Source organism: Buteo buteo, chromosome 13, assembly GCF_964188355.1.
Source record: "Buteo buteo chromosome 13, bButBut1.hap1.1, whole genome shotgun sequence".
In the NCBI taxonomy this organism is placed as follows: Eukaryota; Metazoa; Chordata; class Aves; order Accipitriformes; family Accipitridae; genus Buteo; species Buteo buteo.
In genome coordinates, this window is record NC_134183.1 from 35,329,272 (window position 1) to 35,355,520 (window position 26,249).

The window sequence follows — 26,249 nt, forward strand, 5'->3', positions numbered from 1 at the left end:
CACTGGAGTGGTATTACAGTTTCACTAAGCAGTACTGCCAACTACTGATCTACCAAAATATATCATGAGCTACCAGCAATGTCGGGGGGGGGGGGAAATCACTGTATAAAACATTTTTGTGTTTCAGTCTAGAGGAATTAATTAGTTATACCTGCTTTATACCACACAAGAGGATGTTTTTAATCTTAATCATTTAGGTCATAAAGTAGAAACAGTATTAGAAAATGGACACACTGTGTAAATGCTTCTGTAAAAAGAGGACAAGCAATCAGGTGAGTATCGGGAACAACTAAAGTGACACAACAATTTCCTTCGTTAATGCTTTTGCTTAGGAAATACTTTCTTCAGCTCACAGATCTTTTTTAATGCTTGTGTTATAAATTGAGACCACAACGGACTATAATCCAATTAAAATTTATTAATTGTAGCAAGTAGGATAGGAGCAAAGAACAGCGCTGGACGGCAGGGGAGTCTGCGCTCCGCCGACTGCCGTAACTAGCACATTCACACCCCTTGTTTTTATAGTTTTAGTCCTTAGGTTTTTAATTATCTCATACATATTACAAAACTTGAGCTCCTGGTTGGTGCTTGCAATCTTCCCGCAACGTGCGCATTCTTCAGTTTCTCATATCTTCTTTTTCAATCTTTATCTTGTTCTTTTCGCAGGCACAGTTCTTGTTTGACCTATCTTTGTTTCAAGTGTCGGGAAATTGCTCATATTCCCTTTCCCAATCTTTATCTTGTTCTTCTCGCAGGCACAATTCCTGTTTGACCTATCTTTGTTTCAAGTGTCAGGAACATTTTCTTCACATTCCTCACAATAATCAGTACATCCCCACACATATCAGTAAAATCGTTAGTACATCCTTATTGCTTAACCCGAGGGTTTAATTAACGGTTAATTGTTACAATATAAAGATGAATTAAAATTAACTGGTTTCAGTAACAAAACGTATTTCCCAATTACTCATTCTTAGCTTTGATAAACAATCTTTGCCCCACATTTATCACACTTGGATGAAAGACTTCTTATTCTTCATAGAAGGAGTCTACTTCATTTCTGTATTTCTCAAGCACGGTATGCCGTTTTAACTTCATTGTTGGACCTTAAAAGAGGGAGTTAGTCACAATAGCAGAAACATAACAAAAATTCATTCTCAGTTTGAGGTTGGTTCCTAAGATTTTCTATTTTAAGAGCCTGTTTGGAAGAACATCTCCCACTCTGTAAGTGCAGATGATACCTAATAAAAGTGAGAAGCAAGCGTGGTATGTAAGGTTGCCTCCACATAAGCATGAGGGCTTCAAAGGGAGCTGCAGATAAGAGGGTGATGACTGACTACTACTTTTTTAATTAAAAATAATTTAAAGGATAATGTTTTTGAAAGCTTTTAAACAATTCCCAGTTTATTCAAAGAGCCTGGTAATGTGCTTGGACTGCTACCAGTCAGGCTTTCACTGTCTTGCTTCTCTCTTTTAACAAGAAATTTTCAGTATTATTACTGGAAGTTATTAGTACTGTAATGCACAAGGAATTAACCAGAATTGATTGTTTAATTGCCTAAAGCAATCTGAAATTTAACTATAGAGCTCTACTTGTAAATGAGCACAGATTGGTACGTATGTACACAGCAAAAACTCAAAATTTTTTGTGTTCTTTACGACATACTGCATAATGCTTTTTCCTTTCCCTCTAGTGGCTGTATCCAGAATTTGGCATACAAAACTGTATTTGAATACTCTTAGATCAGCAGCCTCTTTACTGTGTGTATACCTCAATATAAATGAGTAAATCTTACCTAGTTCTCCCCCAGAAATCGAAAAATCTCTTGGCAGGACTATCCATTTTTTAATACAATGAACCCTATTAGCAGCCTTCATGTTGACTTTGTTGATTCCCTCCTGAATGGCCTGGTAGATCGCATGGTCTCTTGTAGCTACAATCTCTGATACTTTAGTGGCTTTACTACCAGTCTTCTGGCAGAAGTCTCTAGCTTGCTCAGTGAGAATGTCAGTGGGATCAGATGTATCCGGGTCCAGCACACTCTAAAATAACAAATGAAGTGAATTATCAAATGCTCACTCTTGCAAGGCATTAAATGTTTCTCTGATCAGGTCCCTGCCGACTAGTAGGAATCAAGAAGGCTCAGCATCAACACCCATTCTGTAAGCCTTAAAAACCAGAAATGCCTACAGATGATAGTGCTTTTTTTCCACTTGGCTACCAAATGCAAGTATTTTGGGCTTATACGCAGATGACATGAACAGACTTAAAACGTGTCAATTAGGCAATAAAGTCCATCTATAGACCTTGAATTTCTACCATATTTTCCAAATTACTCCATTGTTACAGGGGAACATGTAGCTCATCATTAAATTGAGTTACTGCAGTGTAATGCAAACAGCTTGAGATAGAAGCATTTTTTCAAGTTAGACTTCTTAAATTAGTCTTTCTATTGTACCTGTAGGTAGGAAGTATCAGTCATAGAGGTAAATAACCTCAGGTAAAACTAAAGGGTCATTCACTATATATGAAGACAGAACATAAAGTGCAAATGTTTTAGAAAAAAAATGATTTCTCAATTGAAGCATATACCACAGCAAAACTATTAATTATTTTGTTCTACAGTCACCCTTATTGTGTTGTGTGAAACGAACAAATTGTAAAGAAATGTTTCTGTTGGAAAGTTTCTGTTAGAAAACTTTTTTTGCCCATAACAGAAACATTTGTTGGCTTTGCTCGTCTGTAAGAATAAAAGCTATTACTGTGCTCCATTACAGAGACTTCTCACTCTTTTAACATTTCTTAATTAAAAATTTGCATTTAAATAAAAAAAAATAGGCCTTGTTATACGTATAGGAGAAACAGCAGTAAACACGTAGATGTTTAGCAGATCACCTAACCATAAGAAGTTTAGACCATCAGGAATTGGTCTGTAGTTGCTATACATTTTTTTTCCACTAACATCGTCCTATCTAATTTTGGGTCTTTACAAATAGTTCAAAATTCATCTTTTGTTAGGTGTAGGTATATAGTTTCACTGAAATCAACAGTAAAACTGGCTTACCTTTAGGGTCAGCAACATAGACAAAAACTTCCTTTTATCTCCAATCACCATAGCATTACTAACAATTGGGAGTTCTTTTTTAACAGCATCTTCAATTGGAATTGGAGGCACGTTTTCACCTCCAGCTGTAATAATCAAATCTAGGCAAAAAAGAAAGGCTATTAGTTGAATTTAAATAAATTCCGAAGATCAGGTTAATGTCTGGATTGACCCACTTTTCTTATTCTGACACAAAGAGATTTTTTTTTTTCAAAGAGAACAAAGCCTATTAATTATCTTCAAAATAAAAATGCTAATATTTTTCAAATATGTGCTCAAGTTCTTAGTTATCCCTCAGTATGACATAGTTGCTCCAGATAATTTTTATGTAATCCAGTAACAGGTTAGTTATTCTCAAGGCATTGTTGCATAATCTGGAATTCTTCTGTGAGCAATCATCTCTTCCAAATGAGCACAGGATTCACTCTCTGTTTTACTGTTGCTATCTCACCAAGAAGCAAGTTCATTGTTAACATCATGATTAAAACTAGTTCTTAAAGCCACCAAGAGGGATCAAACAAAAATAAGTTACTCCTGCAGGAAGACTCCATAAAAGCAACATGGAAAGAAGGGATAAAGGAGTGTGAGGGAGAAGTCAAGAGAGGAAGTTTGCAGTGGAAGTAGGGAGTTCTGCCCTACTTTTGACATGAGGGAAATACAATGAAAGACTGGAATCTTAATATTTTTAAGGTTTGTAAACAATGGTAGTGATACCTTATTCTATTGATAAAGGAATGTGAATTTTTATTTGAATGCATTTGTTCTGAAGTATAATACATATATTCATTGGAATTATTACAAATTTGAGTATTATCTAAGTAAATTCCAACTCTTTGCTTTCATTACACTAGTGACTTCTCACTGTCCTTAAATAATAGTCTTTGCAGCATTTCAGAACATGCTTCAACAAGTAATGCAGACAAATGGTATACCAGTCCTTTGTGTAATAATGCAGCTGACTGTATGTATTAAAGATCAGGTTGGTACCCAATTCACTGTCAACAACAAAATTGAAGAATTTAGATGCAATCAAGGGTTGCAAGGGACCTTAAAGATCACTTAGTTCCAACCTGCCTGCCATGGTCTTCCACTAGACCAGGCTGCTCAAAGCCCCATCCAGCCTGTCCTCGAACACTTCCAGGGATGGGGCATCCACAACCTCTCTGGACAACCTGTTCAGTGCCTCACCACCCTCACAGTGAAGAGCTCCTTCCTTATATCTAACCTAAATCTACCCTCTTTCACTTTATAGCCATTACCCCTTGTCCTATCACTACATGCCCTTGTAAAAAGTCCCTCTCCAGCTTTCCTGTAGGCCCCCTTTAGGTACTGGAAGGCAGCTGTAAGGTCTCCCTGGAGCCTTCTCTTCTCCAGGCTGAACAACCCCAACTCCCTCAGCCTCTCTTCACAGGAGAGGTGCTCCAGCCCCCCACTGGACTCACTCGAACATGTCCATGTCCTTCTTATGCTGGGGGCCCCACAGCTGAATGCAGTAATATAGCACCCTTTCAGCATTCATAGGTTTGGGCCCTACCATCTCTACTGCTCCATGAGAACTATGATGAGAAATAACTTCCAGTCTATACTCAACCTTCTGGTATGGAATAGGCATTGATCGTGTCGTGGTTTAACCCCAGCCAGCAACTAAGCACCATGCAGCTGCTCACTCACTCCCCCACCACCCAGTGGGATGGGGGAGAAAATCAGGAAAAGAAGTAAAACTCATGGGTTGAGATAAGAACGGTTTAATAGAACAGAAAAGAAGAAACTAATAATGTTAACAATAACACTAATAAAATGACAACAGTAATAATAAAAAGATTGGAATATACAAATGATGCAAAATGCAATTGCTCACCACCTGCCGATCGACGTCCAGTTAGTCCCACAGCAGTGACTCCCCTGCCCCCACTCCCCCCAGTTTCTATACTAGATGTGACATCACACGGTATGGAATACCCCCTTGGCCAGTTTGGGTCAGCTGCCCTGGCTGTGTCCTGTGCCAACTTCTTGTGCCCCTCCAGCTTTCTTGCTGGCTGGGCATCAGAAGCTGCAAAATCCTTGACTTGAGACTAAACACTACTGAGCAACAACTGAAAACATCAGCGTTATCAACATTCTTCTCATACTGAACTCAAAACACAGCACTGTACCAGCTACTAGGAAGACAATTAACTCTATCCCAGCTGAAACCAGGACAGATCTCATAACAATAAAAGTTATTTCTTTCCCTAGTAACCACACTTCACACACTTGAGGAAGTACAAGTAGTGTTTATAGAATGAGAGACTTACGTCAAACCACAGATATATACCAAAGTTAGTTGTGTATCCAAACTTGCTTAGGTCTATTTTTTCCTTTCCTTCCACCCTCCTTTTGCCTTAGTCTTGTCTTTGTCTTAGCTCCTCTACCAATCTCTTAGTTTTTCATTGTCTGTCAGCTTTTTCCCAGCTGATCCAGACAACTGTAATAATTGTAACAACTTTTTCCACACCTCTACAAATAATCCCTCTGTACGGACTTCTCTAGCGACATCTTTCTGCTTTGCAGATAATGAGTCCTAAAACTCGTAAGACCCACAGAACCAAAGGAAGAAGTCCTGTTTCAGTCACTAGAAGAAAAGCTTCTTTTCTACCTTCTATTAGATTTTACCTTACTTGGACTTGGATTTAAAATTTTAATGAAACTGGGCAGAGAGTTATTTTATCCCAGATGGTCTACCTACTCTGTAATTTAGAGTAATCATTATTAGTTCAGCAATCAAGGAAGATATAAGTGACACACAAATGTTATGATGGAATGAGACTAGGAGTTGCTAACTGCTGTGCTAAAGGAAAATGAATCAGACAAGAAAGCAAGTTAAAATCAAGATAGCTGCATTTGGTGCAGGCTATTAATAGCATCTGCTTAAGTCCTGATTCCTAACAGGGCACTATGTCACCCTATGACAAATGCACTCATCCATGTTATCTCCCTAGTGATTCATCATATATTCTAAGATGACAGTTACTCAATTTTAAAATCTTCTTCAGTTACATCTCAACTGTGACCAATCCCACACTCTGAATATGAACTGTGAAAAAGCTTCCCAGTAAGCAAGTGACCAGACTTACTCCTGTGAGACTTCAAGCTATATACTGTAATAATACCTAGGTTTATTGCTTTAGCTTTAACTTTCCTTTCTGCTCTCAAGCTTCAACACTAGTCTCTGCAAACACATCACCTAAGGCATCAGAGGAACCTAGCTCTGACCTACAGCAACAACTTCTAAATAACAAAGGGTTGTCTCTCGTTACTGTCTAAATATTCTAATGTGCCATTAAGACAATTTAGCAAGATTCAAAGGGAGACTGGACAGCTTAATGGATCATTAGAATCACAGAAGACACATGAAACCTGCGTTGTTACTTTATATTACTAATTGTAATTAATACTGAATAAAGGTCTGGGAGATAAAAAGCTTCATTGTAGGAACTGAATCATCTGCATCTATTACAGACCAGAGGGAAACCTTTCCTGAACAGGGCACACCATGGTTTCCTCATAGGAAAGTTTATTTTACCTTCCTATTAGGTCAATGCTGCTAGCATTAGAGGAAAGGCACTTAATTAGATGGGCCACATCTGACATGTGACTGAACAGTGCTGAACAGTTACCATAAACATGGAGCAAGATTTTGCTTATTACCTTTAATTCTTCCAGTGACATAAAGAAAGCCATCCTTGTCTAGTTTTCCTAAATCTCCAGAATGCAGCCACCCATCCTCATCAAAGGCTTCTTTTGTTTTATCTTCCATATTTAAATAACCCATGAAAACAGTCCTTCCCCAGAAACAGATTTCTCCATTGCCTTCTGTATCTTCATCCACCAATTTCACTCTGCAGCCAGGTACTGGCTTACCACAGCTATCAGAGAAGAGCAGAAAAAACCCACAAGGAGGACAGAAATATTAAACATAATGCTGGTAAGACATCTAACATGCCAAATCCCCAAACCTATCAAAATATTGGTGACTGTAAATAACACCCTGCTGTAACTATTTGAAAGCTATAGAATATTCATTCCCTAGGGCAGGTATGGTAGAGTAAGTACTTTTCGGCTGTCTATCTTGCCCTGTGCTTCCTGGGTTTTTTTTCCCCCCTCTGTATCTTCAGGCATAAAAACACTTTTGTATTTGAGGTGTTGCATTTGGAAGTTATCCTACCCTGGGCCAAGGCTGGGATGTACATCAGATTTAGTAACTGCGTTCTGCATATAATGCTGTAGATCACTTTCAGTGCTCTTGGCGTGGCATGCTATAGAGGCAATGTGTTCAGCTTTTGACCTGGAAGTTATTTTGCCTCCCAAAGTCACAACAGATGGCAATGCATTGAGAGAAAATAAAATAAGTGGTAAGATCTTTGCTGAACTTAGTAAATATTCTTCTCAGATATAATGAAACATACCATATTAAAAAAAAAAAAAAAGAAAAGAAAAGAAAAGAAAAGAAAAGAAAAGAGAAGTAAAATTACCTGTGCTGCCTGTAAATGTAAGGCCCAGATAGGCAATGTGGGCCTGTGGTCTCACTCATCCCATAGGCCTCATACAGGGTGATGTTCAGACCCAAGAAGAAATACAGTGTTTCTGTATTAAGAGGAGCAGCACCAGAAAAGTGCTTCTGACAGGACGAAAAACCCAGTGCATTGCGTATTTTTGCAAGCACTAAGTAGTCTGCCAACCTTGTCCAGAACTGCTTTAAATCACTGCTGAGTACAAACACACAGGAGAAGGAGACAGTAAGTCAGAGCAACCTATGGAATTTTCAAAACAAAATCAGACACAAATTTTGTTTAGAGACGCATTTGCCAGTTGGTTTTGGGTGCTGACAGAAGTTACATCAGTAAGAACAGGATACATATTTGTCCTTTTTTCATTTATTCAGTGTTTTTCATTGCTAGTGAAGTCCAACTCTTGAGGTGTCCAAATACTCCAAATACATAAACTATAAAAACACATTGTATAAAACAAAGTTCTTGTTTTCCTGATTCTTTATCAGTTAAATGTGTCTCTGAGGACCTATACCACTAAAATCTGAAATTTGCAGGACCTATCTGAGAAGCTGAGTGACCAGACAAGCAAAGCAGTATCATTGCACAAACTTCTGGAATACCATTTTCTGTAAGCAATTTCACACTTCATTGTGTCACGCTTTAAAGAACTTTGGAACAGGAAAGAATTGTGAATTAAGTTAATATTTGAATTTATACAACATTCTTTATCCAGGCAATCTTATGGAGGAAAACACCAATGTTATTCAGAACAGAGATAATGTACTTAGAGCTCAGAGAATTCATGGGGGCTGTCCCTGAGTTTCTCTGCAGAGATGAGATGTTCTTACTCACATGGTGCATACCCCAAACTGTCATGAGCCAGTCTGCCTGGGCTGTCCACTGAAATTTCCCCCCTCTCATACACCTCCTCCAAATTCATGCCCTTTCCTCACACCAGTAACTAGCACTTGCATAGTCACATGGTGCCCTGCATCAAGGAACTCTCCCCACTGAAAACTGACCTGTTCAATTAACAGAAAACACAAGAGTTGGGAGACGTGTTAGTGGGAGTATGTTCTCAGGGAGGATGGAGGGACACTTTTAACAGTCACCTGTGTTTAACAGTCAGCCAACTGTAACTGATAACTACACCCTCCCTCTTGCATTATATTTGCTGTGTAGCCAGGCCAAATTTTACCCATTTACAGTTAAGAGTCTCACTGATGCTTCATGGTTTATTACAAGCAGATCGCTACTTTCGGGTTGATGAAAATCTCACTCATTATAATACATACCTGCTTGAGCAGTTTAGGTTTCTCTCTAAGCTAAGTGACATAGCCCATGACAGCATTTTCTTCTTCATAAATCCTGACTGAGCAGAAGCATCCTTTAATTTCTCCATGATTTTCTCCCATACTCGGGGAACTCCCATGTGAGATGTTGGCTGCACTTCTTTTAGTGTGTTGATCAAGCTGCCCTGTTAAAATCATTAAATCATTTCAAAACATTGCAAAAGGTCCACAGCAGTGATAAAAAGGTTTGGTGATGCAGTCTGCATCTTGCAATACTAAGATGTAGAACATCACTAAACAAGTAGGATATAAAGAAGGACTGCTGAACCTACTTCAGTCAGACATACACGCTAACATGTGCCACCTCTGATATATTGGGGGACGTATGTATACAAGAAGGAAAATGCATGGGTGGGTTAGTTCCTTCTGGCTCCCTTTCCTACAAAAATTTCTTAAACTTCTTTTGCTTTAGATGTATACTCTTCCACCTTAGAAGAACCTTATGGATCTGGATTATATATTTTAATTGGAGTCTAGGGCACTGGATCACAAGTCTAATGGATATTATTTTTCCATAATTCTTACAATAAGAGACTCAATCTTCATCCTCTGCACCTCTTCTAAGATCATATTGTCTCCTTGGGAAGTTTTCTAAGAGGAAGAAGTGCAAGCTTAATTAGGTGCAATACAAGACAGATACCTTCAGAGCGTCTGGCTCAGCAAAGTAAACTTGCTCTCCCCATTTGATTCCAGTCCACAGGTCATATATCTGTGCAGCTATGTGGCTGAGTGGGAGATAACTGACTACAGACTCCTGTTGGACCTCTGCAGGCTGCATATCTCCTGCTCTGCTGCAATGTGCTGATGTCCAAGTTATCTGTTTAAATAAATAATAAAATGCAGTAGATATGGTGAGGGTTTTTTTTCTTTTTTTCCTTTTAACACAAACTAAGGATCCTCATGCTATGCTAATGTAACTATGAAGAATCTGTGCTCACAGAAATTGCTGGAGACATTGTGATCTTTGACAACACACCAGACTGCCAATTCCCTGGGAGAAATTTGGTCAAAAATGAGATTAACTTAGCAGCAACATACACGTGCAGATAACATAAGTAAATGCAGTCTTTCTGCTGCCTGACTGGGCTATGAACACTACCAACTTCCCATGCCCTAGTGACACGCTGAGCAGGGCAGCCATGGGCTGAATGGACAAGGAGTAAACTGATCTGCCCTTCTTTTGCAACTCTCCTACTGGGCATACTTTCTATCAGGCAGGCACCTTTCACCAGTGTTGTATCTATATGTTTACCTGAAAAAGAAAAAGAAAAAGAAATACCCAGTGATCAGTGAGCTCAAAGGACAGTTTAGTATCAGCAAAAAGCTCACTGTCTTGTATTGATCGTCACCTGGCTAAGCACTAATGAGGAAGATAGCAGCTGTATTCTGCTCCTCTGGAAGCCTCTGGGGTATTCACCATGGTGGTTCACAAGTGACACACACCCACACCCATACCCTCCCCCCATGAGCAGCACTGCATACGTGACTATTTTTGAAGATGTGCTGCTTGACTTCTTAGTGAAACTGGATGATGTTTCCCCCACTTCTTCCTAATTCCCATATCATCTCAGAAGATGCAGTTCAAGGATGCCAAATATGCATATCTTCATTGTCACAATAAAGCATATGGAAGACTCGCAGATATACGTTATGATATGAGGGGGGAGGGAGAAGATGTATGTGCACAGCAAGAAAAAAACAAACAAAAACCGCACCCCCAAAAAAGCTCTTTCTCAGAGGAGTCTGTAATCTAAAATAGGTAGGGCAGGACATAGAAATGAGATTATGCAAGATGGCAGCGAAGAGATACGAATCACATGTAATACCTGTTATCACAGTATGATCCTGCCAGCTCCTTTTCTTTGTAATAAATTAGAAGGTATGAGTGTACGTTCGGTCTAAGGAAATAAGAGATTCTCAAGAGAGGTTTTTAAGGAGCAGCATGCTGCCAGGCCAGGCCACTCCAAGTTTAGATGGCAGCACTGGACAAGTGGCTATGGGAGACCTACACAGTAGGCAGAAAGGGATGTCTTTGAGATGTGGCTATATTAATTGCTTGTCTTCCTTATCCTTCAAGCCTTGCAGCACACAGGCACACTCACAGCAGATCTGTGTGGGTGCATATATGACTGACTCAGCACTGGTTTTGCACACGGACAGTGTCAAACATCTTTTGACTAAAGAAGGCAGCAGCACAGCTACAGGCAAGGCATGTTTTCCACTGTTCATCAACATAAAAATAGCCTGTTTGCGATCAGCAGCTAGGAATAGTTTGGCAGCTAACACAGAAATGACACCAGACTCCTTTGAGATGGAAGAGCATAGGATTTGCAACATCAGATCAGTCTTTTTGTCTACCAAGTCCATTATGTTCTGCTTCCAGATACTACTGTACTAATTCCCTACATTTGGGTGAATTGCTCCTCACAGTGTGCATGTCTGCAATAGTTTCTGCTTTATTTTAAGAGGAGAGGCCACAACTTAGACCAGCCCTTTCACAGATTGTCTACGTGTTCAGAAAGGCTCCCTACCACTTTCCACTCCTGCTCAGCCACCTTAAAACACAATTTAAATATATAAAAAACCCAAACTACTTCAGATCTTTGCTAGTAGACCTCTGTGGAAAATTTCTTTTTGCAAATGACTTTGCTTTTCTCTATCACTGGAAAATTTTCTGTTCACAACAATGCAGGTAGGGCTATTGTGAGTACCAGCACTATACACAGGAGTTGTATTATCCTCCAGTGATAGATGTAGAAACCCAAGTCTAGCAATACAATAATGCCAAAGTAAAAAAAACCCACACATCTACCCCCAATTTTAATAAAATTTGCAAAAACAGTCTATCAGGCTGTTTTGATAGTGGCTGGCTGATGTATATGATTTGTTTGTTTTAGGATGATCTGTGACATCACCTGAGAGACTTTATGCCAATCTGTGAATTATATTTACAAATATATACATTATCTATCACAAGAAAACCACTGAATAAAAAATTCATATTCATAACAAACTGTTCAACCTTGTGAAGTGCTAGTTTGAATGGAGTTTCATTCTTTACCCTGCTTATACTTTACCAGAAACAGCTGACTGTTTCAAAACACAGCAATAAATATCCTCATACTTCTCTATTTCTATTCTAAAGAAAGAGCCTAAAGTACATACGTTGTCATGACTCAGCATGGCTCCTTTTGGCTTCCCAGTCGTTCCAGATGTGTATATTAGTACACAGCACTGATTAGGCTTTTGGGAGTTAATAATACCATCCAAAGTAGTATCAGGTATGTCATCTCCCAACTCCAGAAACTCTTCCATCTAGAACATATAAGAGAAAATACATGATATCAAACGGCTTCTTACATGGGGGAAAGATGCAGTACCTTATCAGTCTCAAAAATGGTAGAAAACTTCAGAGCCTTGCTTGTTTCCGAGGCAAGTCTCCTCAGGTCTTGCCTATGTAAGAAATATGATAAGACTAGCTTAGAACTTTATGGGCAAATTGCAAATAGACTATCTAAAATTGTGCTGCCATGAGTGTCTAAGAAGGGAATGGTAATACTATTCCTCCCCCAAGACAGATACTATGGACAAGTCATAGAGGCTAAAATTTTGTTACTATCTCACACTGTCAGAATGACTTTGAGTCCTATTTAAAGGAATCTGGATGTACCATTTTAAGTAAGAGTACATTTGTGACATTCAAAATACAAATTTATAAATATAAAGCAATTGGATGAAAGCTTCTTTGCAAAAGCATCATTATCTAGATGTGTGAATGTTTACCCAAATTATCTGCTGTTTTATAGCAAACAAAGCATGTGATGCTGGTCACAACTTCCATTCAAATTTGGCTCAATCTAGAATGAGCTAAACCTTTTATGATGCTGGACTTTTGTGCCACACAAATTGGCCCAGAAGAATGGTAAACCTGATTGTCTATATTATATTAGCTGTTCCCAGATACTTCTATTGTGTGCACTTGATATGCTGCTAAGTGTACCACTGATTTCAATGCTAACAGAAAACTAGGGTATGACAAATTTTTTTACGAAAGTCAATAACCAAACTGTCAGTTTCCCATTGGAATAAGATGATTCATACCATGCTACAGAACTGTGTTATTCAAATCAAGATGTAGCACCTCCATTCTTCAATGATTTCTTGGAGATACATCTAGGACCACATAGCAGTAAAGAGGATGATGCGAGGGACAGCAGAGATAGAAAACGAGAGCCTGTGCTTGAGGGGGAGTTCATTGTTTCCTTCAGACCTCTGCCATTGCCAGTATGCTACTAAGGAAGGTTACAATAGTTAGCCTCTGTGGCACCTAGACTTCCTTTTCTTGGGTGGCAAGGCTGTCCTAAGGATTCTTCATCAGTTTTATACTTTCTTCCAACAAACCACATCTTTGAAGAGAGAGGCAGTACAATGCACAGCTCTGTAGCAAGTAGAGGCTTTGTCACATTCTATCCCTTCCCACATAATGTGGCTGCATCAATTTCACTAGCTCCTGGAAAGTCTGGAGGTGTCAAGGCTGTAATTGTTTCTATGTGACTTAGCAGTTGTTCCTGTTTTCCTGACCTTACTGTCTTCTCATACTAGAATCGGTTAATCACTGTGAATCTGTTGCCTAGGCTTTGTTTACTGAACAGTACCTGCAACTGACAGCGTTCTCATTCCACAGAGTGTGAAAGGTATAGTTACACACACTACTGACCTTGCACTTGCCTTCTGGAAACATGCACTGATCAGTGAACTGGGGCTCTGCCCTTACTGCAGCAATTGCTCATTACATGTTAGCCATGAACTTGCAACACAAATCCCTTTTATCAAATGCCATGTGGTTTGGGTGGTTTGCTTTACATCTAACATAATAAACAAACATTTCTGCCTTTTGTGATTTGATCTCTGATTTTTCCTTTAGACAACATGAACTATGGCAACTCTTAAGACACTTTCACAGCTACCCTTCTCCATTGAGAAAATGTGTCCAACATGACACCTGAACAGGGGTGTTTTCAAATAGATCGATTCTCAGACATTCAGGTTTCAGCAACAGAATGTTGTTCCAGAATTAATTGCTCTTCTTTTTACTAATTTTACTAATTGCTTATTCTTTTTGCTAAGAAATATAAATAGCGAGATCATCTTTGTATCAATTTTTTTATTGTACTAAGATACAAGGCATGCTCTATACCAGTACATACAGTATTGTAACAGCAAGTGTTTATTATTAAGTTATATGCTATTCAACATAGCAAAAGATGATATGATTAAAACAAGTGCAGAAAACTTTTTTCTTGTATGCCTAGTAACCCCTCAAATTATCAAAACTGCAAATATTACAAAATATTTCTACACTGGTCACTCTTCATTAGTATCTTATTCTTTCCCCAGCTGAAGTCTTTCAGCCTAAAATCTGATAATCCGCAGTCTACTTAAAATACTGGGTTTTGTATTCTTATTACTTAACTATTTTCAATTATAATTTCAAAATATATTAGAATAACATATTTACAAAAATCTGTTCTGCTTCAAGTCCTCGTATTTCTTAAATTAAAGGCTGGACTTCTACCACTCAGAAATTTCTGATCCTGGCTTTGTGCTTTTTTCTGCTTTATTTTTACCATGTGATAGGAAGATTCTACATATATTAAGAAAATGTGCTCTCCTCTGTGCAGTCTGTAGTTATTTCTCTTCACTTGTTGCCTATCACCAGAAATTTTTGGTGCCAACAAACTGCAACTATCATCTGTAAAAGCACATGTTCTTGGATCCAGTGTAACTAACCACAATTCAGTTTTCACTAGCACCTGTGGACAACTTCTATTTTTAAACATTTGAGAGTACACATTCTCACCTGAAGTCTATATGTGTTTTGTTAATCCAGTCAAGTAGAAAGCTAGGAAGACACAAGACAGACAGTTAGGCAAGGTAGCTCTAATTTTAAATGTCAAGTATCAAACGTGAAGTTACAGGTAAATTAAACAGAAAAAGCTGATGAAGCTTTTGAATGCATTTGCTGGAACACAGCAATGCATTCTAAAGGGTAGACATGCCACACATTAAACATAGTAGAAATTAATCAAATAAATAATAGCCCATGGATTATAACTCTGTTCTAGCATTCACATACCATATATAAATTTGGATGTCTCTCTGGAATGGAGTCCTTATATAGCACAACAGCTTTCAAGCGTGGCAAGCGATTCCAGATCTGTTGGATTTTTTAAAACAAATTTATTATTTATTATTCATATCTTGTATGGAGTTTTTTCCACTAAAATACCGCCAAAACTGTAATGGCTTGACAGTCACAAGAAACCTCCTGTTTCCCTCCACCCTCAAATATTCTCCCTTAAACTCACAACAAACTAGGTTAACAAGATGGGGGGAAGGGGAAGGAGGAGAAGGGAAAAAAGGAGACACTACACAGTCTGCTCTAGAAAATCTGTTTTCAGTCAAAAGATTTAAAAAAAAAACCACCAGAAATGGCTCCTCAGCATCCTTTCTCATAACGCACCAAAAGGCACATCAAGGAACAGTCAGTCTAGGTCAAGCCAGAAGCTGGCCCTAGCTACTGTGGTTACCAACAGAGATAGAGGAAGTCCCTCAACAAAAACTGTTGTTTAAGTGCTAAAATAATGTTGTACCTTCTTAAAGAAAAAAAGAAAAAAAATGCATATTTTAAGGATAAATAAAAATATAAAGCTGCAGGCTTACAGGCATACAGCAATGGCTGCTGCCTGAGGTAGCTCTTTCTCTGCTTTGCATGGCCTGCAGAGAACATTAATTTCACTGAAATTTGTGGGACCCAGTGCCTCATAGATGCCTTTGACTTAATCACATTTTGAACTGACTTGATCAATCTGCGCTAATATAAAAGCAGTGGCTTGATGGTACGTATATATTATTAGAAGGTTAACAATTGAAACATTATTATTTCAGTCTTGGATTCTTCCAGAAAAAAAAAAGTTTCAAAAAACCCTCAGCTGGATAAAGCAGTGCTGGCCAGAGCTGTCTTTTCTTTTTCTAGATAGAGATAGAAATGTGTATGAATCAAATCCCTCGAATTCTTCAATTTATATTCTTCTCTCCACCTTCATGACAGTATACCCTTGTATTTAGTCAATGACACTGCAAGAAGACTTGTCTGATAGTATGTTTTTCCAGAATACTTGTAAAAATCTCTCTTCCTCCAAATCACATATAAAACACAACTACAAAATACAAAGTAATTAATGTATAACTTATATGAAATACATTTGAAAAAAATCCACGGATATTTTCTCTCTGGCAGGTACATGTTTTTGGCAGAAAACTCCATCATGGAGGACCCCTCTGCTTCAGCAAACAGTGCAATTTGGTGCAAGTTTGACGACTCATCTCGAGTCTCAGACCTCCCTTCAACATCTTACTGACAGAGAAGCCCTTCCCAGGGAGCTGCCCTGTGCTCCTCCTGCAAGTCATGCAATAGGGATCTTTCTGTCAAGTTGGTCTTTCAGTCTGGCACCCTTGCAGAAACCCACTCAAAGCTGCCAAAGACTTTTGTCAAAATTGTGACCGTTCACTTAAAGAGCGTCATCCTTTCTCACTAAAGTCTATATCACATCAACCATCATGCTATCTAAGCACAGTAAACTCAACAGCCTTAATGGTTAATTTTACAAGCAGCAAAAGATTACATTTTGTAAAGAGGAAATTCTGAACACTAACATCCTTAATATTTAAATGGCTGGCCTTTACAAACTTGCATCATCCTAATCTCTTCCATTCAAGTGGTCTGTGCTTTTCCAAACAGAATCAAGTGGTCTCATTATAAACATGGGATCAAAATGTGGGTTTTTTTTCCAGGTAAGTTTGCAGTGAACCAGCCAGTGAGCTCTCTGCTGGAGAAAATCAGAACTGCTTAGATACAAGCCACAGACACTATAGAGAGAACAGAGCTGCAAGCTACACAAGAGCTCAAAACACCAGATACCAGAAGAACACTCCCATGAAAGGTTTCACAACACAGATAGTGAATATGGTATCTGGGACCCATAACAGCATCGAGAAATGGAAAATTATGGTTTTTGAGTAACCATTCAGCCACCTTGTACCTGCATTATCTTGTCCAGTTGTTTCTGATTTTCCACAACCATGATATTGGTTTTGCTGTCATGAGCAATGTAGTGGCAGGCCTCTGGAGAATTGGTTGTATATATTCCTGTGACAATTCCTCTGTATCAAACAAACAAACAAAAAAGTTTATACGTATATATATATATAAAAGAACATATATTTATATACATACACACACATACACATGTACTTAGTATCAAAAAAGAGAATAATAATCAAAGATCAGATGGAAGCTGAAAGAATATGAAGATGTGGAGGTAAACAGCAGCACAGCTGTCACGTTTGTTTCAAGTATTCAGATATACATTAATATCTCTGAAATATGCACATTGCAAAAACTAATCTCTGAACTCTATTCAGTAGAAGATGCTGTAGGCTAGGATTCAGCATTTTAAGCCACTTGAGGCTACACAAGAGTTAGCTCAGGAAGTGGTAAACAAAACCACTTATGTCCTGTTTCCGTTCAAGCTGCACACAGATACCAATTTGAATTTCACTGGCACAGAAAGAGCTTAAGAGGTAAGATCCATTTGTATGAACAGGTATCAGGAGAGAAGGAATCAGGCTAGTTAGTATTTATCTGTCACTTCATCTACTTGAACATATCTTGCTGTAGACAAGTATCATTAATATAAAACTGGGAGTGTCATCTGTTTCCCACATCTTCCAGTACTAAGATACTGTACAATAGCTTCTGTGTGACTGTCACAGTTAAGCCCATAGCAAACAGGATCAATTTATGAGTGTCTGGACTATTTTGGATATACTGAAAGCTATGAGACTCCAGTAGGTCGCTGAACACACTAATCAGCTGCAGCACAACTTCCAAGATATGACACCAAGTACCAATTTGCTACTGTCCTGGTTTCGGCTGGGATAGAGTTAATTTTCTTCCTAGTAGCTGGTATAGTGTTATGTTTTGAATTTAGTATGAGAATAATGTTGATAACAGACTCATGTTTTCAGTTGTTGCTAAGTAGTGTTTAGACTAAGTCAAGGATTTTTCAGCTTCTTATCCCCAGCCAGCAAGAAGGCTGGAGGGGCACAAGCTGTCCTGGGGACACAGCCAGGACAGTTGACCCAAACTGGCCAAAGGGATATTCCATACAGTGTGACGTCATGCCAAGTACATAAACTTGGGGAAGTTGGTCAGGATGGGCAGATCGCTGATTGGGAACTAACTGGTCATCGGTTGGCAAGTGGTGAGCAACTGTATCACGCATCACTTGTTTTGTACGTTCCTAGTATTATTATTATTATTATTATTAATTTCTTCCTTTCTGTTCTATTAAACTGTCTTTATCTCAACCCATGAGTTTTACTTTTTTCCAATTCTTTCCCCCATCCCACTGGGGGGGGGGGGGGCGTGGGGTGAGCGAGCATCTTCATGGTGCTTAGTTGTTGGCTGGGGTTAACCATAACAGCTACATTTCCAGACCTAGCAAAACAGAAATCCCCAAATCCCCCAGAAAATCAAACAAAAAAATCTTACCCAGCAAAAACAGCTCCAACAGCTGAGATGAACCATTCTGGAGAATTAAATCCAAGGATTGCCACACTGTGGAATCGTTCAAGACCAAGCTTAAAAATAATAAGCGTAAGTTTATATAATATAGGCACACTGGAGAGAAACATATGGCATGAAAACATACACACAAATATAAACCATGGAAAGTTTTGATTTATTTATTATTTCGGTATTGACAAGACATGTCCAGAACTTCTCTGTGTTGACAACCATAGCAAAACCAGTATTTATCAGTAATTAACATGATCTAAACTTTCCACTACCTTCTCCTGTCTGGCTGAGCTCTGCTGTCCAGAAAGACCTGAAAAACAGAACTTTTCAATATGAACAAGAACATAATGAGTACTAATCTTACCCTATGTTTATAATGTTTTAAAATTTTGCCTTTATCTCGCCAAATTCCTGACAGTGCTGCTTTCACCTGTTTTTCTTTTTTTAATCTTAAGGCCTTATGCTGAGCTTTGTACCCATGCCCCAGTGAGACAGTAACACAGCAGCTCTCCACTCACAGTCGATTTCCCTTCACAGTAGTGTCTTTGACCAAAACCAATTTTCATCATTATTATTTCAATAAAGAATATGACTGCTGATCTTCAATTAATGGAAAAAGCCTCTTATATTGTGTTTTTGGGGTGGTGTGTTTTGTTTTGTTTTTAAGGAGACAAAGGGAGAAAGCCAAATTGGTTTTGTTTCCTGTACCTACCTTCAAGAAGCTCTTGGCCGCTTTCCTGGAGAGGCAATAATACTCTGAAAAAGTTATCTTCTCCCATTTTCCATTCTTTTTGCTGGCCAAAGCATTAAGGGATCCGTATTTTTCTAGGCTCTCTTTGAACATCTGATGAACTGTTATGGGAGTCTGCGGACATGAGTTATCTATTCTCAGTCTGACTCTGCCATCAGCAAAGGAAGTCCACAGAGACTCTGGAAAGTAAAGCATTATCATAAAGGTATTCTAGCATTGAAAAATACAATGTGACTGTGTACCAAAAGACAAGAGGATTGAAAAAAGACTGCAGGACTAAGCACAACTCTGGCACTTCCCACCTTTTGAGAGAAGGGCTTTCCAATTTTATAACTATCAAATATGCCACGTAGAAAGAGAAATCTTTATTTCTTACACTTTATTCTGCATCTTGAATAAAAGTGCCACCATACAGAATTATGCTGGTCTTCTGTGTGTTACAGGTACAGCACCAATTCCAGAAGAATGTTTGCCCATGCTCAGCCCTGCACAAGCCACTACTCCTTGAGCTGGTGAATAGGAAGGGTACAGAGATCCAAAAGACCCGAAACCTCTGTCCCTCTTCAGCATCCAAGCTCCTTTTCCTTGTCATAGCTCTTTCCTCCCTCCTTTCCCTCCAGCTATTCTCCTTCACCCTGCCCCTGTTCTCCACTACTTCCCACAGTTTTTTTCCTTGGTCATCTGCCCTGCGTTCTAGCATGTGCATCCACTCCACTCACATCTGTCTTGCCCTATTTCCACATCGTCTTTCACCTTCTTTTGCTCTTGCCTTCCTCACCCTGTCTTTCTACCATCCACTCCCCTCCCCCCCGTATTTTTCCTCCCCTTGCTTGACAGGACACAGACATGGAGCACCAACTAATGTCACCTGGCTCTCCCAACTAGTGCCAAGGACAGGAGGCAGTCCCTGGCATTCACAAGAAATGACTGTCTGAAAGATTCTACTTGGCTCTTGCAAACCCAGCAAGGAGCAGGCTCAGTATAAATAAACTCCTTAGAGAATCTAGGGTTTAGTAAGTTGGCAAAATTTAGATGAATTCTCACAAGGAAGACAAAAAAAACCACTCACAACTCCCCTATCAAACAATTAGTTCCCATACTTCTGAACAAAATAGTACAAGAACATTTTAACAACAACAGTTGTTCCCTGTCGTGGTTTAACCCCAGCCAGCAACTAAGCACCACGCAGCCGCTCACTCACTCCCCCCCCACCCAGTGGGACAGGGGAGAAAATCGGGAAAAGAAGTAAAACTCCTGGGTTGAGATAAGAACGGTTTAATAGAACAGAAAAGAAGAAACTAATAATGATAATGATAACACTAATAAAATGACAACAGTAGTAATAAAAGGATTGAAATGTACAAATGATGCACAGGGCAATTGCTCACCACCCGCTGACCGACACCCAGCCAGTCCCCGAGCGGCGAATTCCCCCCCCCCCCCCCCTTCCCAGTTCCTAAACTAGATGGGACATCACATGGTATGGAATACACTGTTGGCCAATTTGGGTCAGGTGCCCTGGCTGGGCATGAGAAGCTGAAAAATCCTTGACTATAGTCTAAACACTACTGAGCAATAACTGAAAACATCAGTGTTATCAACATTCTTCACATACTAAACTCAAAACATAGCACTGTACCAGCTACTAGGAAGACAGTTAACTCTATCCCAGCTGAAACCAGGACATTCCCTTAGATTTACTTTCATAAATGAAGAAATATTTTTAGCATAAACATCAAAAAATATATATTCTACAGAGAGCTGGTAGAAAATTTCAGACCAAAGAGCTTAGGTTTGTCAGAATTAAGAGTTACAGAAAATACGACTTTTTGAAGTTTCTGATACAAGTTAATAAGCATGATTGTCTTTTACCACACTTACAGAAAACAAAAACTGCAAAGAAAGCTCAGCTACTATCTATACTGTTTCCTGGTAGCTCAGTGGCCAAAAAAAGCAGTAGTGGAGTGTTCAAAAGTACAACATGCTTTACATCCCTCTCAAATGCTATTCCTCTAATTGCTTCACAGAGGGCCTGGAAACTCTCTCTCTGAGCATTTCTTGCAATATATGAACACATCAACCATAGCTGGATCCACATGAGTGCTTTAGAACAGACTTGCAGCCTCCCTCAAGTCAGGCTTGCAAACCGCACAGATAGCCAGAGGCACAGCAAGCTATTGCAACCTCACAAACATACATTAAAAAAAAAAAAAAACCAACAAAAAAAACCCAAAAAACAAAACCAACTTTCTCTTGCAGCAAAAGAAGTTTCATTACTTAGCTGTGTAGAAAAGCTCATTCATAATCAGCTGATAAAGTACAACTTCTAAACTAAAAAATACCAAAACCAGTCTAGTTTGCTGCCAGTATTCCAGGAAACTATTTCTGAAGATTTCACTGCCCCATGCTATATCCTGGCATGTGCAGAGCATTTGGCGGGGGTGAGGGTGGGCAGAAATTTACCTTTCTACCTCTTTCCAGGTAAGGACATAAAAGCCCTGGTGCAAAAAGTGAACTGAGCAGTCAAAGCTGTTATGTGTTTCAATCCAGGATTAATGTTCCTGACTCATATTATGTTCCATTCATGTTCCTGACTCGCAGTCTTGCATTTGTTCTCTTGACAAACAGAAAGTAATAATGACAGCAGTAAATAAAAATAAAGCTGCTTAATCTCCACATGCATTCATTTTTTCCATGTGTAAATTGCTGTCCTGGTTTTGGCTGAGTTGGGCCAGGGCGTGGGGCAGATGACCACTCAGGAACTAACTAGGCATTGGTTGGCAAGTGGTGAGCAATTGCATTGTGCATCACTTGTTTTGTATGTTCCAACCCTTTTATTATTATTATTATTATTATTGCCATTTTATTACTACTACTATTATTATTGTTGTTATTTTCTTCCTTTCTGTCCTATTAAACTGTCTTTATCTCAACCCACAAGTTTTACTCTTTTTCTGATTCTCTCCTCCATCGTGCTGGGGAGGGAGTGAGCGAACATCTGCATGATGCTTAGTTGCTGGCTGGGGTTAAACCACGACAGTCTTTTTTGGATATTCCGCAGGTCACCCGCAGTTCTAATATAATGATTTTCAAAACGTAGGTGTGGAGCTTTGCTTAGGTCAGTGGAGGAAGGGCATCATAAATCCAGACAGTTTAGAAAACAAGTAGCTATGAAGGATTCTAGGTAATAGACAGACAAACTTTATGGAAGTGTAAACAGTGGCACCCAACAAATATTTTATGAGTAGTGAAGGCAAAGCAGGTGTTTCTGCACTTAACCCCAATCCTGGTGTGAAAAGGATAAGAGATAAGACCTGTCAGATACAGAAGCTAGCATTAATCCAAATGCTTATTTTCTGCAGTGACACACCAAAGCCCAGACAAAAAACTCTGTATAGATGTTCTGGCTTCTAAACCAACAAAGATAGCAGGGATTGCAGGTGTGGTTGGGCACAGGTGGGTAACTGCTCTGTTGAAAACAAAATCGTACCAGAGCTAAAATACAACATTCTAGTCCATGTATTATAAAAAATGCTCTTGAACAGAGTATCTCTCTTCAAGGGAACTGAAAACATTAGCAACATTCCTACAATAACAATAACAAAAGTAGCTTAATTACTACTTTTCACTGCAGATGTACAGTAGATAACATAGTAGTTTCCACAGAGAAGAGTGAAAATCAATCAAATCACTGCAATATCTATACACAGAAACCAAAACTGTACTTTGAAACTGGGTCTCCTTTTGCTTTTCCTTATGCAGTTTTCTCTGGTGTCAAAAAGGCATCTTTGATTCATATGAAAGACTAAGAACAAAATCAGTTTCACAGAGACTCAGTGAATCACCTTAATAATATACAATATATATCACAAAGGAATGTAAACTTGAACACCCATTCAGTGTCTGTTCTTGCATATATTTGCAGGTAGAACTTAAATCTAAAACCAGTTCCTAAATCTAGATAAACCAAATAATTCTAAAGATCTAACTCTGCTGTCCCATAGAATTTGTAAAAACAGTAGAACATGAACAATATATTCTGCTGTCAGTTTGCAGAGGGATTTTGAGCAGAGGGCTTGTTCTTCTCAGAAAGAGCCTGGGAGAGAACACCTGGCTAAATACTGAACAAATTGATCGTAAACTTTGGGAAAAGCAAAATAGGTGCTCTGCCTCATTAGCATCTGAAAGTTAAACTGCAATGTCAAGGCTGGAAATGAACTCAGTACCACCTAATGCCAAAGTGGAAATGAGAATAAAGATCCCTTAAATACACTATTAGTGTTGGTACATTATACACCCATAGGTTTACAGAGAGCAGAAGAAAAAATAAAATGGCATTCCAGCTCAAAGTACTTAATGCCACTGGAAGTCCCCTATATGCAAGCAAGGAAGAATATTTTTTCCTTTCCTCTTTCTTCCAGTAAGTCCTGCTACCTGCATTATACTTTGTACCCCAAATGCTTTTTCATTCACTTATGTGTGAGCTTGGCTCATGTCCTTCATATGAATTCACTGAAGGTCAGAGATGGTGAGAAAAGATTTGCTCCTAAAGATGACTATTTTGTCAGATAAAACAGCAGAGATCTTATTCAGATAGGTAGTCTTGACTGTCACTCTTTGACCCTCTTCAAGTGTTTTTCTTTCCCCATATCATTCTCCTCCAAGGCCAAATTACATGATGAGAGGAAGTTTTCGATGATTCACTGTCTTTGCTGCTGAAGTAAGGGATGGCTCAGAGTAGTCTCATAAATATAGTGTATAACAGGATGACTGTACTGCAGTTTGTCTTCGAAATTGCTCTAAGGACAGCTGATCTAAATATTTTGGATTTTAGGTGTGCAGTTTTCCCACTAAAGTGTAAATTTTCAACAAGAAACTTTACAGGAGAAAAAAAAATAGTTACTTACAAAACACTTTGAAAGTTTTCAACTGATCTTTTACAATACAATCGTAGACTTGTGAACCATTTACATGTGAACACTGATTTATAAAAGTACATTTATTGTTCAAATATTTTCCACCAAGTCTGAAATAATACACAACATAAACACATTACAATTTTTGTATTTTTATCAGCCAATTGTTACTCCTTTCTACCATGTATGACTGAACAGTTGTGACATGGTACAGGCTGTCTCTCCCAGCCCAGATACCAAAAATTATTTTAAACAAACAAATAGCAAGTCCATGTATTTTTTTTGCATGAATAATCAGTCTGGCTGAAACTGCTGGACCTCTGGGATGTATGAAGGAGGCTGTGTACTCGTTTTAAAACAAATAAATGAAAAAGAAATAGACTAATCCTACAGTTTAAAGCTAATATATGAATGAAACCTCTCTGTTCACTACCTGACCTGCAAGTATCCTGGTAACTGCCAGAATGAATTTGGGAATGTAAATGAATTCTGAGGTTTATGGAAGAACAATTCTGAGAGCTATATAAAAATGCAAAAGAACCCAGGTCACCTTTCAGACAGGTAAGCAAACAGACAGGCTGATTATGGAATGGCCCTGCTGCATGACCTGAGTAACTCCAAGTGATACTCCACAGTGTGCCCTGAGAAGCAGGAACTAAACCAATAATTTAACTTCTGCTTGAAACTGATTCAGATTTAACTCACAAAACAGTATCTTGATTATATGCCTGTTCCTGCAAAACATCACTCTGCTCTAATGAGGAGAGAAGGTATTCAGCTCTTTGCTGGAGGCATTTCTGACAGACAGTCATCATCCCAGATTCCACAGCTATGATGCCATCACTTTCTGCTGACAACACAAATACATCATTCCTCCTCTCACCCTTTATTTTTAATGTTCTTCAAGATATCTGTGGCCCTGAAAGCTTAACTTCTTTTTAGTAAAAGCTGGAGCTGAGTACACGCAGGTTGGAGTCTGACAGCTTGGCATCTGTGTCAAACTTCCCCTTGTGCCGATGAACAGATTAAACAGAAGTACAGAACTTCTGAGTTTCAAGTGAACCAGACTGTATTAGCCAGAATATATACATAGTGATTCTTTTAAAAAAAATTACAGTAACCAGTTTCCTGATGCTTGCCTTGCCACAGCTGGGAGAGGAGGAGTTTCCTGCTGTATTATCATTTTTCCCACAATAAACATGTAACTTTAAACTCTCAAACAGAAAAGACTGAATAAATAGCGGAAATCTTTTTAAATAAGCCAAAACATACACAAATATTTCAGTTCATGGAAATCTGTACCTTTTCCATTGGAGGAAAAGGGAACATTTATGAATTGCAATAAAATATACTGCTCTTCACATCAGTAAACTACTACCAAAGTGGATCAGAGAAATAAGATATCCTCCAAAGAATCCCTCTACAAACTGACGTGGAGGGAGTGGTACATCAGGACGAGTACAAAATAAGCTTCATAACAATACTGACGCTTCTAAGACTGATTACGATGCACCAAAATGGAAGCGTATGGAGGGTGTAATCAGGAGGAAACATCACTATAGAAACATTGCCCAGGCATGCAGAATGCAAAGTCAAAACTCAGCTGGAATTGAAATTGGCGAGTGATGTGAACAGCCATGAGAAGGGCTTCTCTAGGTACACTGCAACCAAAAGGAGAACCAAGGATATCATGGGAACTTACTGACATAGAACATGAAAAGGGCTCATCTGCTCAGTGCCGCCTTCACCTTGGTCTTCACTGGCAAGATCAGGCTTCCTGGGTTTCTGTGCCTAGTGGCAGGTGAGAAGTTTTACCTACAACAGCAGAGGAAGATCTAAGTAGGGACCACTTATGCAAACTGGACACATAGAAAAAAGTCGATGGGCCCAGGTGGGGTGCTTCAGAGTGTACGCTGAGAGACCAGGCCAAAGTCATCACAAGGCTTCTCTCCAT

The 26,249-nt window shown here is 38.9% G+C and overlaps 1 protein-coding gene across 1 annotated transcript in view; it reads right to left on the reverse strand.

The window, feature by feature from the left end:
• Nucleotides 1–92: 92 nt before the first annotated feature.
• The window catches only part of ACSBG1 (acyl-CoA synthetase bubblegum family member 1), a 46,592-nt gene continuing 20,435 nt past the window's right edge, over nt 93–26,249 (reverse strand). Inside the window, exons 3-14 of the mRNA XM_075045563.1 lie at nt 19,341–19,558; nt 18,602–18,690; nt 17,088–17,208; nt 15,122–15,202; nt 12,151–12,300; nt 9,626–9,802; nt 8,929–9,110; nt 7,616–7,849; nt 6,792–7,009; nt 3,066–3,205; nt 1,797–2,043; nt 93–1,106 (exon numbers count right to left, since the gene is read on the reverse strand). Coding sequence (XP_074901664.1) covers nt 1,030–1,106; nt 1,797–2,043; nt 3,066–3,205; nt 6,792–7,009; nt 7,616–7,849; nt 8,929–9,110; nt 9,626–9,802; nt 12,151–12,300; nt 15,122–15,202; nt 17,088–17,208; nt 18,602–18,690; nt 19,341–19,558 — 1,934 coding nt within the window. The 3' untranslated portion in view covers nt 93–1,029. The remainder of the gene's footprint in view (nt 1,107–1,796; nt 2,044–3,065; nt 3,206–6,791; nt 7,010–7,615; nt 7,850–8,928; nt 9,111–9,625; nt 9,803–12,150; nt 12,301–15,121; nt 15,203–17,087; nt 17,209–18,601; nt 18,691–19,340; nt 19,559–26,249) is intronic.